The 19,137-nt window shown below is 36.9% G+C and overlaps 1 protein-coding gene across 1 annotated transcript in view; it reads left to right on the top strand.

Annotated features, from left to right (window-relative positions):
• The window catches only part of LOC142987414 (uncharacterized), a 26,847-nt gene extending 7,710 nt beyond the window's left edge, over positions 1 to 19,137 (top strand). The window contains exons 2-15 of the mRNA XM_076136152.1: positions 9,762 to 9,947; positions 10,058 to 10,102; positions 10,183 to 10,467; positions 10,811 to 11,059; positions 11,440 to 12,223; positions 12,453 to 12,713; positions 12,924 to 13,146; positions 13,424 to 13,539; positions 13,951 to 14,351; positions 14,798 to 16,865; positions 17,015 to 17,192; positions 17,322 to 17,436; positions 17,905 to 18,125; positions 18,279 to 19,137. Of these exons, the coding sequence (XP_075992267.1) occupies positions 9,762 to 9,947; positions 10,058 to 10,102; positions 10,183 to 10,467; positions 10,811 to 11,059; positions 11,440 to 12,223; positions 12,453 to 12,713; positions 12,924 to 13,146; positions 13,424 to 13,539; positions 13,951 to 14,351; positions 14,798 to 16,865; positions 17,015 to 17,192; positions 17,322 to 17,436; positions 17,905 to 18,125; positions 18,279 to 18,441 (5,295 nt within the window). The 3' untranslated portion in view covers positions 18,442 to 19,137. The remainder of the gene's footprint in view (positions 1 to 9,761; positions 9,948 to 10,057; positions 10,103 to 10,182; positions 10,468 to 10,810; positions 11,060 to 11,439; positions 12,224 to 12,452; positions 12,714 to 12,923; positions 13,147 to 13,423; positions 13,540 to 13,950; positions 14,352 to 14,797; positions 16,866 to 17,014; positions 17,193 to 17,321; positions 17,437 to 17,904; positions 18,126 to 18,278) is intronic.

The raw sequence follows: 19,137 nt of genomic DNA, 5'->3' as shown, positions 1-19,137 counted from the left end.
TTTTTCATTTTCAATACTCTTTGCATCTCTCTTTAATGTCCATCTATGGAGATTTCAATTCTTCGTCATATATTCTCGTTATTCACATAGTCGTAGGAATAAGCAACTGATGGATTTATTTCAATAGAAATCTCACATTATTTGTCATTGTTAAATTATCTTTTCAGTTTTATCGACTGCCGTACTATTTTTAAATTTAATTAAGTAATTATGCATTTCCAATACGTGTTAAAGTGATTTCGATCATTGTGTCACAGACGGAGACTAACGTCTGTGATACACGTTGTAAGGCTTGTAGAGGTCTAATAAAATCATTGTTAAATGTGATAAAACGTAATTGACATATTTTTATGAAATCAAAATCAAATCATTTATTCATTTAGGTCAAGTGCTGACACTTATGATAGGCAAGCTTAGAGGAACTAAGATTTTGTTACAATAATAATAATTGATACTTAGGTATAATATATAGATATTAATTACTTATTGATAGGAAGTTATGTTTTGTAACGTCCATATGTAGAATAGCAGCCATTATCACTCGGTCTAGGGAAACAGTCATTGTGTGAATCGTGAATCACAGTAAATCGCAGTATATTCAAATCAGTATGGCGGGTCTATCAAACGGTTATAAATTGGGTCAAAATCAGCTTCCATTGACGAAGCTCTCAAAACGAGGTCGCGACATAAACAGTAGCAGCTGTTATCAAAGTGACAGGAAACCACTATCAACTTGTCGTTATGTATAAAACACAATTTTTGCAATTATTGCCGAAATAATAATATAACTCCCACGATTTCGTATCTCTAACTGATATAAGGCTTTGTGTGTCGAGATGATAAAGCTGAATGACGACGAGACAAATACAACAAACTCATTTGATTAATTCCACTTAATAGGTATAAAAATGAGGCCGGTACATGAACTTTTTTTGTGTTGAATGTAATCGTTTCGCAATAACAAACTAGCAAGTATACCTATACAACTTAAGTGCTGCAGAGTGATAAGTTAATAGCTTGTATAGTCTATACTTTGTTCTGTTCGTTATAGTACAGATATGCAAGGAATATTATATTTTAATTAACTTATGAATTCACTTGATTAATTTATTATTGTATTCGTAAACGAATATATCGTCCCCGTAGAGCGAAAAGTCATTTACTCGAGTTAATGATTTCTTTTTTTATGACACCATTGAAATCGCCATATTTTTCTCTAATTTTCTGTCTAATCCTCATACCTGTAGCTATTATAGTTTTTGTTTTATAGAATTTGAAAATTAACCAGGTCAACCCTTTTGAGCTGAAAATAAAATGAGCAAATTAACTAATTTTAGTTAATTTATATTCATTTCTTAGGATTGTATCTAACCCATACTTAAAAAATACCTAAAACGACTTAATTACTTTTCCCTTGAATTATCTCTGCATATTTAAATTATTATTAGCAATTGTAAAATCACTAAATGGATGTAGTTATTTTTCACATCGGTACACGCATTTCATACTGCGTTAAAAATCACTAACTCTGATCAAAAATTAACTAACTCGAAATTATGTTACATATTTAATAAATAAAAGTAACTAATTTATATATTTTGATATTTCCAAGCGTTCAGACAATAATTTTCTTAATGTAGTCTATACTAAATAAACTTTGTTATAATTTCCTTCATTTAAGAGAGAGATTCATAGATTTCATAAACGTAGAGATAGGTTACTGCAAACGTAAGTTATGAATTTTTATATTTTTAAAAACTTTGATCAGCCATATCTCAAAACAAGGTTTTTCGAGTTAATGACTTTTCGCTCTACGGGGACGATATGTATTTAAGTATTTATTTATATTATTTGATTTTCGTTTGTTAAACAAACTATTTTTTTTTTGTAAATGCTATTGACCACCACATCATGTACTTACTTAAATCACAGCTAACTGAAAATGAAATTCTAGCTTTGGAATTTGCCTTGCTCATTTTATTTTCATGATTTTTTCAATTTCTTTACAAAAATGAACCAGTATTACTATAAGTAAAACCAAACGCAAGAAACGACTACGAAACGGCTTAAACACTTACAACTTAAAATATAATTAATCAAGAGAATTATTGTGTTATAATCTACTTATTTGCAAAAACCTGAAAGAAATGGCTCAGAAAAGTTTTTACTCGGTTACAAAACTATTGAAGTAAAGCAGGCACCAGAAATTTTGTTTTTTTTTTGTTATTAAGTTTATTAGTTCCTACCTAAGTCTAGAATATTTATATATACTTAAGTTAAACCTAAGTGTGAGAAGTTAATACAGATTTAATTATTTAACTATATGTACACCAATTGTGTTGGTAAAGCATTGTGATACTCACAAATTGATGCATTACATTTTATTATATAACATCACTTTTAAGACCTATCTATGTTAATACAGATAAAAAAATTGAATTTTAATTTGACAGTATATTAGCACCAATGGTACCAAACTAACCTATCACTAACTGTATCGGTACGTTAAATACTGTCAAAAATTCCTATAATGCAATTCTTATAGCCTTCTACAAAACTTAAAACTAACCTGACGAAGTTAATGCTGTTGATTGTATTATATACGTAATACAAATTGTTACAACTATAATTAAGATAACATGTGCAATATTTGAATTCCCATAAGCTGCAACTATCTGAAGATCATCTGTTAATAATTTAAAACCATTAATGTTAAAAAGTAATTTGCTTGCAATGTTTTACGACGATGTAACGTAGGTATCATTTGTCTATTCTTATGAACATGACATATGCACTTAAAACTAAATGTTTTAAAGACATAATATTTTGTTTTGAGTCGTTGCTGTCGGCCAGGCGTTGTTTGGATATAATTTTATTATTCCGGGGTGAGTCGCCCTGTCAATGCACGATCTCATTCATGAGTCTCGCTGTTTTATCACCGTGACGTACACTTGTACAGAACATTGAACCCAGAGGGAAGTATACCACGTTCCTCATTTTTTTACTGTTTTGTCGATATCTCTTCCATACACAACAATTTTATAAATAGCAAATTAATTGTTTGATCGTTTTCTTAACATAAGATTTATTTTCTTTCAAAGGTGTATACCTAGTTTATTTTAGCAGATAGAGAATCTGTGGCAATATGAAACAAAGCTTTCAGGAAGTGGATGATAAGCGGAAACACTTAAGAAATATTAATTAATTAACAGATTTGCTTACAATATACTTTTTACGCAATTTAAATCGCGCTTAAAGTTTTCCCTTAATCGTTGTGATCACAAAAATGCTTTAAGTTTTTTAAAAGGAATCCGCTCCGTAGTGTTTAACAGTGTAGTTTGCAGGATATCGTATACATGTATAATATTATGTTATCATGTGATTTGTACATACATTTAAGATCGGTGTCGGGAACAAGACAAATTTTATTTAAATAGTACAGCTACAGATTGTATTGCGTGCAGTGGTTACTCACGGCTCGGTTTTATGGTGCGAGCGTTGCACTGAAAGTTATTGCTTACTTCCAGTAATGTGAAATAGGTCAATAGTTTCAGTACTGTAACAAAAGCCAGTTGAACATGCGGCTATATTCCACATTTATATTTAGCGTGGGTCGCTGACAGTGCAATGCTAGGTAACAAACACTTATTTTGCATCACGGATTTTTTTTGAGGGAAGGTTAAATGGTTTTATTGATTAGATACAGACCTATTACAGATGTGCCGACTTGTCGACTGGCCGATCAAATGGTTGTAAAGAAGTTGACTAGTCGGCTGATTAGTCGGCTAAACCGATTGTGCTTTGTAGAGCATGGAAACTGGTTCTACCCGGTACTAGGAGAACAAAACGAAAATTCCCGGTTCTGAAGGTTTAAAAAGACTGGGTTAAGAAGGTTTAGAAATCATAAATCAGTGAGCTTTTCAATATAAACATCAAAAATACGTATTATCAAAGTAGATCTTTTCTCGTTAGCTTGTGTGGCTGAGATAGTTTTACGCTTAATTTCGCTAAACCGTTCAAGAAAGATTAGCTAGCACAGGAGAAGGAATACTTCTTGTAATGTCTTCAATAAAAATAAGCACTTTAAAGTTTAATATTATACAAACATAACTTATCACAAAATTGATTTCACAAGACAATACAGCCGCTAATATTTTTATATTTTGATACACCTTTGCAACGGCATTCCATCTCACAGGGTAGGTAGACGAGAAGGAAAGAAATACTTCTCCAAATTGCATGCGGTAGAGGCTCTTACGGATTTGGCGCGACCTATTTTAATATTATGTACATCCATGCCAATAAAGTCCTTTTAGTAGGTTCCATGAGTTTCTGAATTAAGAAAACTGATAAAGGTTTCTTGTAGATCATAGAATAGTATAATATATGGGTATAGGTACTCGTTATAAAAATAATTTATCTAAATAAAATATTGTCCCATTATTCTGGCTTTTAATGAACTAATGTAAGCTTAAAATGCTGCGTGCTCCTAAAATTACCATTTAATGTAAGCGACGGCCAAAAACTGAAAATAATACAGAAAGGTGTCTTCAACGTCCCTCAAACCTTCTTCAGTTTACAACCTTTAAAATGGTGTTATTATGTGCCTGCCGTAAATAAATACTTTGAGTAAATATGTAAAAATATCTAGTTCAATCTGCCCAGTATATAACAAAAAATTTCAATTTCACAAAGTTTCATATCTGCGAAACGGTTGGTCCAAATTTAAGTAAATTGATGCCAACGTGTCAGCAGCAGTTCAAACTAGGTGCCTGCTGTCTAAGACAATCGTCTGCCTCAAACCCTGCATATGAGTGAATGTTTTAATTCCGACCAGACAAGACCTGGTTCTAATAGATAAGCAAAAAGGCTAAGTTCCCTGGATTGATGATAGAAGTAGATGTTAACGAAGGCCATGCAAATAATGTTAATGGCCAAAGAAGTAACGCAATATTTAAGTGCTTTGTTTTGAAATTGCTACACATACAAATGCTCTAACAACTTTTTTTGTAATTACGTAAATATTATTATACCTACTGTATGTCACTTGAAACCTGTGAGAGGAGTGTCCATATTTAACACGTTTCGAATTAAGCGATTGACGTAGATGTGCTAGTAGGTACAAGCTAAAAAATTGAGATCGGAAATTTCTTTTGTTATTTGAAGTTTGTAAGATTTTCTTGTCGATTATTATGCTTGCGACGCATGTGAGTCGCACAGCGCTCACCCAATGCGGTGTATATCGGGAACGCGTTTATGAGTCGACGGGGTCAACAGATTCCGGTAAATGCTCGTAAATCCCGTCACTACGTTCCATTTTTCAACTTTTGACATAGTTACAATAATAATAGCAAGCTTTAATTAAACTTGATGTATCAACTGCCTATAACATCATTAACCTATAGAGGCTGTATATTATAGAGGCTAAGGCTAGATACTGTTCTTTAATTCGAGACTTTAAAAAAATTACTGAATTATATTTATATAGGTCTGTATTATTTTGTTTTCATGGAGCAATGCTATGAAATATCCTTGTTACCAACGGCACCAATCTGTCTGTGACCTGCAATAGTTACTAAGAACCCATACACCTTATAGTAACCAAAGTGCGGCGACAGCTTTCCTTCCATGCGATCACTGTCATCACCATCCTTACATAGGTGATGATACTCATTGTTACTAACCATATTTTTTTGCTATATTTCCTAAGCATAGCATAATTATGTATGCAAACTTATTACATATAACAGTAAATGATGTGTTGATAGTTTGATACACGTGGCGGCATGGGCGGCAGGGGCGGCCGCGGGGTGCGTAGGGGGTGAAGCGTGAGTGGCGGGGGGCAGCTCCGGCAGTGGGACTGCGGGATGTGCGAATGGCCGTTATCGCCTTGAACACTGCAATGATTGTTTATCCAGCCTGTTCCTTGAATTGCAACTAATGACTCACCAGTTCTATAATCGCGTGCGGCAATAATATGTATGCTGTCATAATAATTATTAGCAGATGGACACAGTAACCGAAAACTCTAGTTAGGTACACATTTGACTAAAAAGTTGATTGCATTACATAAGTGTTTATATTTTTTTGTATCAGTATAGTATTTATTTTAATACTTACCTACTCAATAACCTCCTGTCTCAAATTCCAATTGAGTTCTTATTAAATTAGTTGAGCTATCAAAGACCCGGACTATCATGGTCACAGACATAAAAATTATAAGTATCTACGTAGGTAGGTAGGTATATAGATTTGATAAATTATAACTCAATATTTTTATTTTTAATCAATGCGGATGCAAGTTACGACTTCCTAGTTCTAGCTCTGTTTATTGTGGCACAGAATTTAAAAAAGCAAATTTTGGAAATAGGTAGGTATTGCAGACATTTGAGAGAGTAGATGTGGCGACACTTTGCAAAGTCACGCGTCGCGTCGCCCACTCGCTCGTACTCCGGAAGCACCCCGTCCGCGTCGCCTCGCCTCACACTACACTGACAAGTTACTATAGCGCACCGTAATCTGAAAATTATTTCCCTAATACAAATATGTACCTACCTATGAGCGTTACAAGTCTTTCGGACGGTTATTCACCAGTCATCACCCCCTGCTAGATACGACTGAGTTTAACAAAGAAAATTTAACTGAGTTATCCGTTCGTTGTCACTTGAACTGAAAAATAGCTTATCTAGCATCTAACAAGAATCTTGCCTATCTTATCTTGTATAAGTAGCTACTGTAAGTTGTTCTAAATTTCCTCGTTCGTAATCATAACAGCCCAAACCCTAGTCTAGTCAAAACACGGCTAATAAATCCATGAACTCCTGAAAGATGATTTGTTACAGAACACGTTTTTAAATATTCCAATCATTTAAACGAATTTTAAACACAACAATCTTATTATTTATTATCACATTGACCCATGATAATTTGATGTTATCATGAACATTACCGCATGCCGAATTCTCAGAGTAGGTATGACTATATTTGATCAATGAAGTAAAAAAAACATTCGGGCTTTTAGGATAATTTTTATTTATTAACTCTTATAAAGTAGTGAAAAAATGTAATGCTGTAATAGTGCCAGTTTCGTATTAAACAGATAAAATGATCCGTCCTAACAGTTGTGGCACTAAGCGATTCATTTAAAAGTAGCACGGCCGAGAACAAACTTTGAATTTGCTCTATTGCATTGCGTCGTCATGCAAATTTAGCATGTAGTTGACTGTAAATTGATACGTTTGATATGGCGTCTTATTAAACGCAAACATTACATGTATATGTTTACCTAGCATAATATGATAGGTATATCATATGAGCTTCCACGTAAAACATCACAGGGAATGTGAAATAGACACGAGTAGAATAGGTACCGAGTTCCCTAACATTCTAAACTCAGCAAATAATATAATGTCTTCATTATTGTAAAAAAAACTGTTGTACCTGTTTCATACTGTATCTACCTGTAAATAATGTTATTTTATCAATCGTTTTCAATTCATAAGAGATAAATAAGTTTAAAAGCACGTATATAGTTAATTTATCTTTACATAGTAAGTACTAAATTGATTCGATACTTTTTTACTGAGGTAATACAATCGAAACGTCGAACAAATAGGGTATCGTAAACTTTGCGCGTTTGAGACCCATTTAGCAATTTAGTATTTTCACATAACTATCACTTAATTATACATCTCCGATAAGAATAGATTAGATATAAATAAAAAAAAATCTTATTGAGTCTTCTCAGGATAGGTGTATGTATCTAGGACATACAATATACTTATATGAATACAATAATATGAGGCAAGCTTTAATATTGACAAGGTTTACTAAAACTAAACGGCGTAATAAAACTGTAACGGAGGCTGATGCGACAAGCGATAGTTAACGTCTTGTCGAGTTCCAAAAGATGATGTCATGTTACGCTGACATCATTGTTCAGCAATAAACCATTCTGCAGAATCCATTTCGGTTTGTTTTAATTATGAATGGTAAAGTCGTTGGACTATAATCACCTATAGATACATAATACACTTATGTTATACTTTATAACAAGTAACGAAATCCATATAGAAATGTTCTGAATATACTATTGATTATGCTGGAGATATACACTCACATTATAAAGCGGTGTTATGACATTTAAAGCATGTATCTCAAATAGAATGCTTTTTTCTTTTCGAGGTACAGAGCTATGAAACCCCTTTTTGGTATATCTATAATTTAAAATGTAGACCAATATTACATAGGTACCTACTTGAGTGCAGGAACTCTTTCAGGTGAAAACTGTGAAAAATCAAACTTTATAGTACACGCTACCAAAAGATGTGACTATGTGTGACGTGTTTTGCGACTTTAAAAGGGTAGTCAAGATAAAATCCTGCAGCCGTAATCATGTAGTTTTTATCTGCGATTTAAATAATATAATAAATTGTTCGATGTTATCGCAAAATTAAGATACACATATGTACCGATTGTAAAATATTACCATTCACGTACTCGACCTCCGTTTTAGTTATTTTTCCGGTTATTTTGTAAAATAGCTGCTAAAACCAGGCGAAGCCGGGGCAGGCCGATAGTCCTAGATATTTTCAGTGTAAATAGAATGTGACTACTGGTGACGAGTAACTCGTTATTTCACACACATTCATTGGATTTAAGACAATTTTAATCTATACTAATATTATAAAGCTGAAGAGTTTGTTTGATTGTTTGTTTGAACGCGCTAATCTCAGGAACTACAGATCCGATTTGAAAAATTCTATCAGTGTTAGATAGCCTATATATCATTACGCTACGACCTAAAAGAGCGGAGTAACAACGAGAAATGTTACAAAAACGGGGAAAATTATGACGCATTCTCTCTTATGATGAGATGCAAGCGAAGTTGCGCGGGTCAGCTAGTGTATAATCAAACTTAGCTTCAGAAAAGAGACCTGTGGTTAAATAAGTTTGCTCTCATTCCGTTTACTGTTTATGTCTATGTCCTACATATTAAAATCCGGGCTAATTTTCGGAAAAACAAAACTTTTATTAGGTTTTATTTATTATTTGTTTCAATAGGGCATCGAACCTCGGTCGTTTGGTATGATTACTTAGTATTTATTGTGAAAATAAACAACCAAATAATATTTTAAGATCAGCTAAACTACTTGTGTTAGAAAAATGATATGCTAAGGATTGCGTCATTACGAAAAAATAATTTTGAAAGTAGGACATTATAATTATATTTTTTTAATAGGATTTCTAGAAAATGTATATGATATGTTAGCGTCATATTCGATATAACGTCTATGGATAAACGAACAAAATAAGAATAGATATGTAATATATTCATATACACAATAAAACAATTTCCATGCTCTGTTATGAAGTAGGAAGTGCAATGTTCTTACACTTGCTCTGCGGTGAATGTGTGTCAGAGGTCGTAACGATAAGGCACGTTCATTGTTACCGACTCTATTACATACTATTTTTAATTATTGCATATTATTTTGATTATTAAAAATGTATCTTGGTAATTATTATAACAAAACAGGCTATCATCCAGTTAATCTCTTAAACATTCTTCAATGGTCATTTACTAAGTATCCTTCATACTATAAAAAGAACTAATGTATAGCATATTTACTAAAGCGGTTTTCAAATGAACTGTACAGACACCCGTCGAGCCGTCATATCCGATACAAATTGAATAAGTTTTTCTTCTCTAAACATTATTCAACTTAATTTTTTATTTGACCTAACTTTTTATGTTTCAGGTGGTTTGCAATCAGACAGTATGTGACTGCTCCGGCATTAAAGGTGATCTTGGTGCCCCAGGCCCCCAAGGCATTCCTGGGTTTCAAGGTGAATATGGCGAAGATGGACCTCTCGGACCTGTCGGGCGCCCTGGTGAAGCAGGCGATGTTGGTGACAGAGGCGATTACGGCGACAAAGGATCAAGAGTATGTTATATATTCTAATAAAAGCAACATTTAAATTGTGTATAAGCAAAAATGACTCTAACCTAAAGACCTAGTTATATTTCATATAATAAATGTATTTTCGCTTTCAGGGTATAGATGGCCCGTATGGACCAAGAGGAGACCCCGGACCACAGGTAAACTGGTTTCAATAACATTATTCATCATTCATCATTCATTTCAATGTAATACTACCTATATTACTTTATTTAATTAGGGTCCTCGTGGATACGAAGGTGTTATGGGTTTCCCGGGATTAGATGGTTGTAGCGGTGTCGATGGACTTATGGGACCGCCTGGTCCACCAGGTTACCCTGGTGAAAGAGGTTTACCTGGGGCCCCTGGACTTAAGGGATTGCAAGGTATGGCTGGCGAGGGAGGAGTGAACTCAAGGGGTGCAAAAGGAGACAGTGGAGAGCCAGGGCAACCAGGCGTTACAGGGACTCCCGGACAGATGGGTTGGATAGGAGATGGTGGACCTACCGGAGACGAGGGTGATCCGGTAAGTAACAAAAATTTACCCGTTAATAATGCCAAACCAAATCCGATAAAACAAACAAATCGTATTACCCTTAATGTCTCACTCATGCCTTGCTAACCGGGATAATTGTTTTTGTATCAAAATTATGTTTTAAAATGTATTTGCGCTAGATTTCGACAAATAGGTACATGTATTAACTCTCCCAAAATACTATAATCGTACAATGCAAATTCCTAAATATCTCCCACATAAATTGTATCACAATAAGGGTAGTAGCTAAGTTTGACTGTTTATAATTATCATTTTATTTCTTTGCCTAGCTACAATACCGTTTACTACTATTTCTTAATGTCATTTTTAAAAGGGTCCTAGAGGACGTCGGGGTGAAAGAGGTGATAGAGGGTTGGATGGTGATGAAACTATCGGACCAACAGGAGAAAAAGGTGAACAAGGAACCACAGGCGAACCTGGAAAACAGGCAGCTATTGTGAGAATTGATCGAGTTCAAGGAAACATCACCATAATCACGAAGGGTAGTAAAGGTGCAAAAGGAATCACCGGGTCACAAGGTGTTAAGGGAGTAAGGGGAATGCCTGGCTCGAGAGGTCGTGTAGTAAGTACTTTTAATATTATATATCCAAACTCACTTATCCTGTAAATTGTGTTGTATTTAAACAATAAAATAATATTAAACACACATGAGAGGGGTCGCAACAGGCAAATTCAGGCCAAACTATATAGTATATCACCTTTTTTTTTCAAGCTATATTGTTTATTATATTTGCTTATCTGCTACAAAGCTGATTTTGATCAGGGAAATTATCGTTTTCATCCTATTTTATTTCTTAGGAAGATGGTTTCGAAACTGATACACGTATTAAATAAAGGAAAAATCTTGATAGTTGCACTGGTGTAACCAGGTGGTATAACCATGAGCCAGTCCCCGTTTTAAACTGTACAGAATTTTGTTTAAAAACTCTTTACAATTTTCAGGGGACTTATGGAACTGATGGTGTTCAAGGCCAGAAAGGTGCTCAAGGCCCTGAAGGACCAAGAGGTAAACAAGGCCATCGCGGACAGATGGGTCCCTTAGGTGAGAAAGGTGATAAAGGTGCACCAGGTTACGTAGGCCCGGATGGTGTAAATGGGAATAAAGGATTGCCAGGTGAAGACGGCTTGTCGGGAAATCCTGGTCTCCAAGGATTTGCAGGTGAACCTGGAATTTATGATGAAACTTTAGATGTGCCTCCGACTCAAGGATCCATGGGACCACAAGGTCCTGAAGGTTTTTCTGGACCTGTTGGAGCACCGGGTATTCCTGGTCAACGGGGCTTACCGGGCATTGTAGGTCCACCAGGAATGCCAGGAATAAAAGGTGTCCACGGAAGGGCAGGAGCACCTGGAATGTCACTCAAAGGAGAACCAGGAAACGATGGTTTTAAGGGCCATCCAGGATACAGAGGAGAATCAGGATTTCAAGGACCGACTGGACCAATTGGTCCCCCTGGTGATAAGGGCAATGTAGTCATAGGGCCTGACGGAGAAGAGGGAATACCTGGTACAGACGGTGTACCTGGTCAACGAGGAGTTCGGGGTGAACAAGGAAACGTCGGGCCACCAGGATTCCCAGGAAGAGGTGTTACTGGCATAGGACCGCCAGGTGATAAGGGTACTCCGGGCCCACCTGGCATTGTGGGTGACCCTGGAACACCAGGAAGTCGAGGAAACGACGGACTTAAAGGAGAACGTGGTGATGATTGTCCATTTTGCAAATCAGGTAAATTATTGCATATTGTTCCTTCTTTTTATAATATTATCTTATCAAAGTACCTAATCATATAATTTGTTTTCAATTGAAAAATAAGTGAAAAGTTTATATGCTAACTCAAAAAGTCAAATTGTTAGGTTCTCGGAGTACTTTAATAACTAAATATTCCTACATGTAACTTTCTTTCTTTCTTTAAGTACCTATATTAGACTATTTTATTATATGTTATATTTTGCAGGCGCACCTGGTTCTAGAGGACAAAAAGGAGATGACGGTTATCCGGGTCCAAAAGGTTACCAGGGATTGGAAGGTCTACCCGGACCAAGGGGTGTTAGAGGGGAATCCGGTATACCTGGTACGCCTGGAGTCAAGGGAGTTAAAGGAAACAAAGGTGTGACGGGTGGTATAGGTAAACCAGGACCAAAAGGTTTTAGTGGAGTTGTCATATATCCCCCGGAAAATCTTCGGCAAGCTGAAGTTGGGCCAACGGGAGATAGAGGTAAATATGACGTTCAATCATTGACGTACCATGCATATTATTATCTAACTAGCAGGGTAGTGGCTTAGAATCCCGGTGAATGCAATTAGCTAATTATAATTATCTTTTTAAAATATTTAGTAAGTGAAGTTTTTCAATGGAAAAGCGTACCTATAATTACAGTTGAGAAAATATTGATGGTAAAATTTATGCGCTATTTGTTTTATGCAGGCTTTGTTGGAAATCCGGGTATACCGGGTGACGCCGGAGCGCCAGGATTACCGGGAGATTCTGGAATCCAAGGTCGTAAAGGCCAAGTAGGTTTGGATGGTTTTCCCGGCAGGCCAGGAAGAAACGGAACAAAAGGAAGAGACGGAGAACCGGGTCTACCGGGTAGGCAGCCGACAGCCCCGATAATATTCTTTAAAGGCGCCAAAGGAGAGGCTGGTCTAAAGTAATTATTTTAATACTTTATTCTTTTCTGTTCCATCGTTGGGCCAAGATCTTTTTTACTCTACTAGATACATTAAACAACTTGAAAAGATTATTATACATATAAACAACGCGATGAAGTTCAAGCTACGGATTATTCTGATAATCCGTTAAATCCGTAGCTTGTACTTTACACTTCATCGCCTGTATTTTTATACATATTTTGATTGAATTGGCAATAATTATAATCTGTAACTATGTAACTTTGCGAGTAAAAAGTTGTAAAATTTATTTTATAGGGGTGAATTTGGAGAGCCTGGAGAAGATGGTTTACCTGGTGAAGCTGGGGACTCAATAGATGACGGGCTAAACGCTAAAGGAGATAAAGGTGTTCCTGGAAGGCCTGGACTAAAGGGTAAAGATTTATATAAATAAGATTAGATAGGGCAAAACTATATAGTTAAATATACAAATTATGAGAACACGCCCTTTAACTTCAATTAACGAACTCGAACTTCACTGGTAAAACTCAACCTATACATAAATTATTTGTAAAGAAACATTATTTTAAACAATCTTTCAAAAAACCAAACCAATATCTGTTGTTCGCTACAACCAATAAATAATCCGATGCGTAACACAACATTTGCCAATTTAAACTATTTTGATTGTATTATTTAAAACAATGTAAATAGCAATGAAATAACGATGTAATATAAGTTTTTTAAACATGAACACTGTACCTATGATGTATAGAAAAATTGTGGTTTCTGATATCGGATCAGCTAGTATCGTAATATACCTATGTCTATACATTCATTTACAGGTATTCGAGGCTTAAAAGGACTTCGAGGCGATATGGGAGATGATGGTGTTCCTGGTATTGCGGGTGACACGGGACCCGCTGGTACGTCACAACAGGGTCCTCGGGGCTACAAAGGCTTCAAAGGAGAAATTGGTGACACCGGTGCTTATGGAATACCCGGCAATCAGGGTCTACGAGGTCCAATAGGAGAATTCGGAAACAAAGGACGAAAAGGATCCCGAGGAGATGCGGGTATCTCTAATATAATGGGAGAAATAGGTCCTGATGGTTTCTTTGGGGACAAAGGGGATCAAGGAGATGAAGGTTATGCCGGAACACAAGGTAGAACTGGGCAAATTGGAAGAAAAGGACAAGCTGGAGTACCCGGAGATATGGGTCCAGACGGACCGCAGGGTCCACAGGTAAGACCTACTCTACGCAATAGAAAAATTGCACGATTTATTTTAGATCATTAAATAGAGATAGGTATTAAAAATGCGAAGGTTTGTGAGGATTAATGTTTTGATGAAATTTCGTACCCACATAGTATATAACCTCGATTAACTCGTATGATACTTTTTGAAAATATTTTAACTCTACATTTCTGCGAGGATAGATCTATACTCTAAATAGACAGGAACCCGTGGATTCGATTCGAAAGGAAAAATGTATTATGTACCTATGTGTTATTCACAAATAACTTGTTTCCGATCTTGCTAATTAATTACATCTGATAGATTAATAAAAAATCATTCCTAGTACGGAAGTTGTAAAAGATAATAATGATGTATGCTAATTATTGCTAAACCCCCTGAAGAGAAATACGTTTATTACCTACATGACTTTATATAATGTTCATTAATTACAGGGAAGAAAGGGTATACCAGGAATATCATTACGGGGTGCACCAGGATATCCTGGGGCACCGGGTCGTCCAGGTTTACCGGGAGTCTTCGGAGAGCCTGGCCTACAAGGTCCAAACGGAGAGATAGGTGCCGTAGGTCCCAAAGGAATGAAAGGAAATATAGGACGAAACGGTGTACGAGGTCTAGCTGGAATCAGGGGGCGCATTGGTTTAAAAGGTTTTCCGGGAACATCAGGAGCCGCAGGAATAAAGGGAATCCAGGGTATACGTGGTGACAAAGGATTTCCAGGATTTAGCGGGTTACCTGGTAGAGCAGGTTTGAAAGGACTGCCAGGATTGAAAGGATTTGTCGGAGATATTGGAGAGGCAGGATTTCCGGGAAATCCTGGGTCGAAAGGTTTTCGGGGACAACCTGGAGACGTTGGGTACGAAGGATTAAAAGGTATGCAAGGAGATAATGCACAACATGCTATGAAAGGTGACGCCGGTGATGATGGTTACAATGGTAGTTTTGGTAAAGACGGCCTTAAAGGATTTAAAGGGCGGCAAGGTGACGTCGGAGCACAAGGTTTAAGTTTAATGGGAAACAAAGGACAAAAAGGATTAATAGGAAACCCTGGACTTAATGGGCGACCGGGTACGAAGGGCAGAAAAGGGGAAAGGGGAGATTTTGGATTAACAGGAGAAAAGGGAGACGACGGTCCACCTGGATTCCCAGGACCATTTGGTACTCCAGGAAAACCAGGTAGGCCCGGAAGTAAAGGCCGTCGAGGCTTTCCGGGTGTTGTGGGTTTTAAAGGCCTCAAAGGAGATAAGGGATCAATTGGTGCACAAGGAAGAGCAGGCGCACCTGGTCGTACCGGTAATGTAGGTTTATCAGGTCCACGAGGACTGCCAGGTGCTCCTGGATTCAAAGGAGAAGAAGGTGAAGTTGGAATGACTACGTATGTAAAAGGAGAAAAAGGAAACCTTGGTGAAAGGGGCATGGAGGGTGTACCTGGTGTAACAGGAGAAAGAGGTGAACCTGGTTTCACTGGACTAAAAGGGATAAAAGGATCACGCGGAGAAGTGGGACTGCGGGGCCAAACAGGAGACATAGGATTACCAGGATATGACGGAGCCACTGGGGATGTGGGTCCACCTGGCTCGCCTGGTATTGATGGGGTGAATGCTCCACGTGGGGAACCGGGAAAAGATGGATTCAATGGACTTCCTGGTTGGCCCGGTCCGATGGGTCAAAAAGGAGCACCGGGAATGTTTGGTCAAGATGGAGAAGACGGAGCGAGAGGCCCCCCCGGTCTTTCATTCCAGGGGCCCAAGGGAATGAGGGGAATGGACGGAGCAGCTGGCAGGCGAGGAACTCCAGGAAAACCCGGTAATGTAGGAGTTCCTGGGCTTCCTGGATTACGTGGGGCTGTAGGTGAATTCGGAGAAATAGGTGATTCAATTAGTTTTAAGGGTGAACAAGGAATTGATGGTTTTGCGGGTTTCAAAGGTGAAAAAGGTCAAAAGGGGGAACATGGAGATAATGGCACGCCTGGTTTTATGGGACGACAAGGTTTCCCTGGCGTAAAAGGAATCAGAGGAGACGTAGGAGAAGAAGGGATCTCAGGATTGATAGGTTTTAAGGGCATGAAGGGTGAACCAGGAAATACTGTCCCTGATTACAAAATTACACCCGGTGAACGTGGTGTTGATGGCCTACCAGGTATGGATGGACTACCAGGCCTAGAAGGAAGGCCAGGAGCTTTTGGTCGTAATGGGTTACAAGGAAAGAAAGGAGCAAGGGGTGAAACAGGACTTGTAGGCCGCATGGGATCACCTGGCCCAGCTGGACCTGAAGGATTAAAGGGCATAAAAGGTGCACAAGGTTTCGAGGGATACCGTGGTGCTCAAGGTCCTGCTGGTCCACCAGCGTATCAACCACCTATCAGATCAAGAGGATTCTACTTCGCTGTCCACTCTCAAAGAAGTTCGATTCCAGAATGTCCACGAGGAACGCAGCCATTGTGGGCCGGTTACTCCCTCATTCACATCATAGCTGATGGAAAAGCCCATGGACAAGATTTAGGTACCTAATTTAATATTTATATTAAATGCATACCTAGGCGTGTTATACATAATTCATTATTTTTTGGTTCAATATCAATATTTACTAAACTTTCAATTTCGATTTTTAAAATCGAAATAATAATAAAACTTCACTTTACTTTTTCACAGGTTCTGCCGGCAGTTGTTTAAGCAAATTTTCTACAATGCCTTATATGTTCTGTAATTTTAACGACGTCTGCAATTTCGCTCAGCGAGAAGATTACAGTTTTTGGTTAACGACTCCCGAACCTATGCCTATGACAATGACACCTATTGAAGCAAAACACGTTAGAAACTACATTTCTAGGTAAATTAAAATTATGATAACAGTGGAATAGAAAAATGAAACTATTTATTTTTTATCATGCAAAGTATCTGAATGTGCCAGGTATGATTTTTGTATCGTTATTGTAATTGATACCAACTTATTTTTCAGATGTCAAGTATGTGAAGCACCAACTCGTACCATTGCCATACACAGTCAGAGCAACGTAGTACCTCCCTGCCCAGGGGGGTGGGAGGAGTTGTGGCGCGGTTACAGTTTCTTAATGGTAAGTTATAAATTATCTTATGTACCTATTACTACGTTACAATGGGGATCTTCACTCATGTTATTATTTATGGTCCGTCTGGTAGATTGTGAAAAAGTATTACACATGCATTTTTTATTTTTGTACAAAATCAACTAATTACAGAGATACATAGGTTCCTACCTACTTAGTTCCCGCTCCGTATCTTTAATTAATGCTTTTTAACTAAGTCACTTTTTATTTTCCAATGATCACGGAGTAAGTACCTAATTAGAATGTCTGTTTTGTTCCCTTGGAAACATCTCACATTATAATGAAGTCCAATTCCAAAATAAAAAATGTAGCCTTCATAACGCGGCTGAAGCCGGGTCTGGCCGCTAATAATAAAAGTTTCATAAGTTTCTAAGGAGCTCCATAGCATATAAGGGATATTCCTTACTCCTGTACCAATTATTATTTAAATCCGCATATACTTATTTGTGTTTACAGCACACCGCTGGAGCAGATGCATCAGGCCAGAGTTTAATTTCACCTGGATCTTGCATGAAAGAATTCCGTGCTCGACCTTTCATAGAATGCAACGGATTAGGCCGCTGCAACTACTTCGCTACAGCTATTTCTTACTGGCTCTCAATTATAGATGATAATAGGATGTTCGAAAAACCTGTACAACAAACATTGAAGGCAGATTTGGTATCCAAAATCAGCAGGTAAGAAAATGTTCAATTTTCTTAACTATGTTTTCCCTTACCTTAATTTCTTAGGAGCCACGACACTTGACTGGGCTGCGAATGCCTTAACTACTTTACTGTAATTACATCACTGATCGATTTTTTATGTTAACACTAATATTTTATTTACAGGTGCGCTGTTTGCATCCGGTCGGTTCCTGTCAAAATTCCTACGCCAGTACCTAACGGTGGTGACTTGAACTCGGTCCCTAAGTCATTTTATAGACCACGTCATGGACAAAGATTCAATAGACGCCGGAATCGTTTTGTAAACCCTCCGAGGCATCGTAAATGATGAGGTTCTTGCATAATTATGTTATTGAGATTTACATAAACGTACCGTTAAGGACTAAATAAATATTGTGATGAAATTATACACAAAAACGAAGAAAATGTAGGTAAAGTATGTTAACACTGCCAAATTATAGGTATACTATAGAAAATATATGTTCGTAACTACTTAGTATTTAATTTAATATGTTTTCATTTACTTAATATTATTCCAATGCTGCTATTGCTAGATACATCGACATCGATCGAGATTAATTTACTTACCAAGTTATAAGAAGTTGTAAACTATTTGCTGTTTAGAAATTGGAAGCCTACTTGTATGCACCAATCATTAATTGAGATTTTCTTATCCCCAAATACCTATGTTATTAAGTACCCTCCCATTCTCGCGCAAGTGATCCAAATGTAGTAACTCGTAAAAAAAAAAATTGTTTGATTATCGAAAACCAAGTCACTAATAGGTACTTGCTACTATATATTTATTGCCTGAATGATTGATCAACATCATATAACTATGGTAACTAATACCTTAGGTACCTACTTACTTTCAGTTCATCACCAAAGTTACTGTTATGGCTATTGTTATCAACTATTGATTCTGCTAGTACCAAGTACAACAATAGACATGACACATAAGTATAGTGTTGTAAATATAATTACCTAATTGCGAATAATATAATAAAATATAGAAACATATAAA

This window comes from Anticarsia gemmatalis, chromosome 3 (genome assembly GCF_050436995.1).
Source record: "Anticarsia gemmatalis isolate Benzon Research Colony breed Stoneville strain chromosome 3, ilAntGemm2 primary, whole genome shotgun sequence".
Classification (NCBI taxonomy): domain Eukaryota; kingdom Metazoa; phylum Arthropoda; class Insecta; order Lepidoptera; family Erebidae; genus Anticarsia; species Anticarsia gemmatalis.
This window is presented reverse-complemented; position numbering and strand designations above follow the sequence as displayed.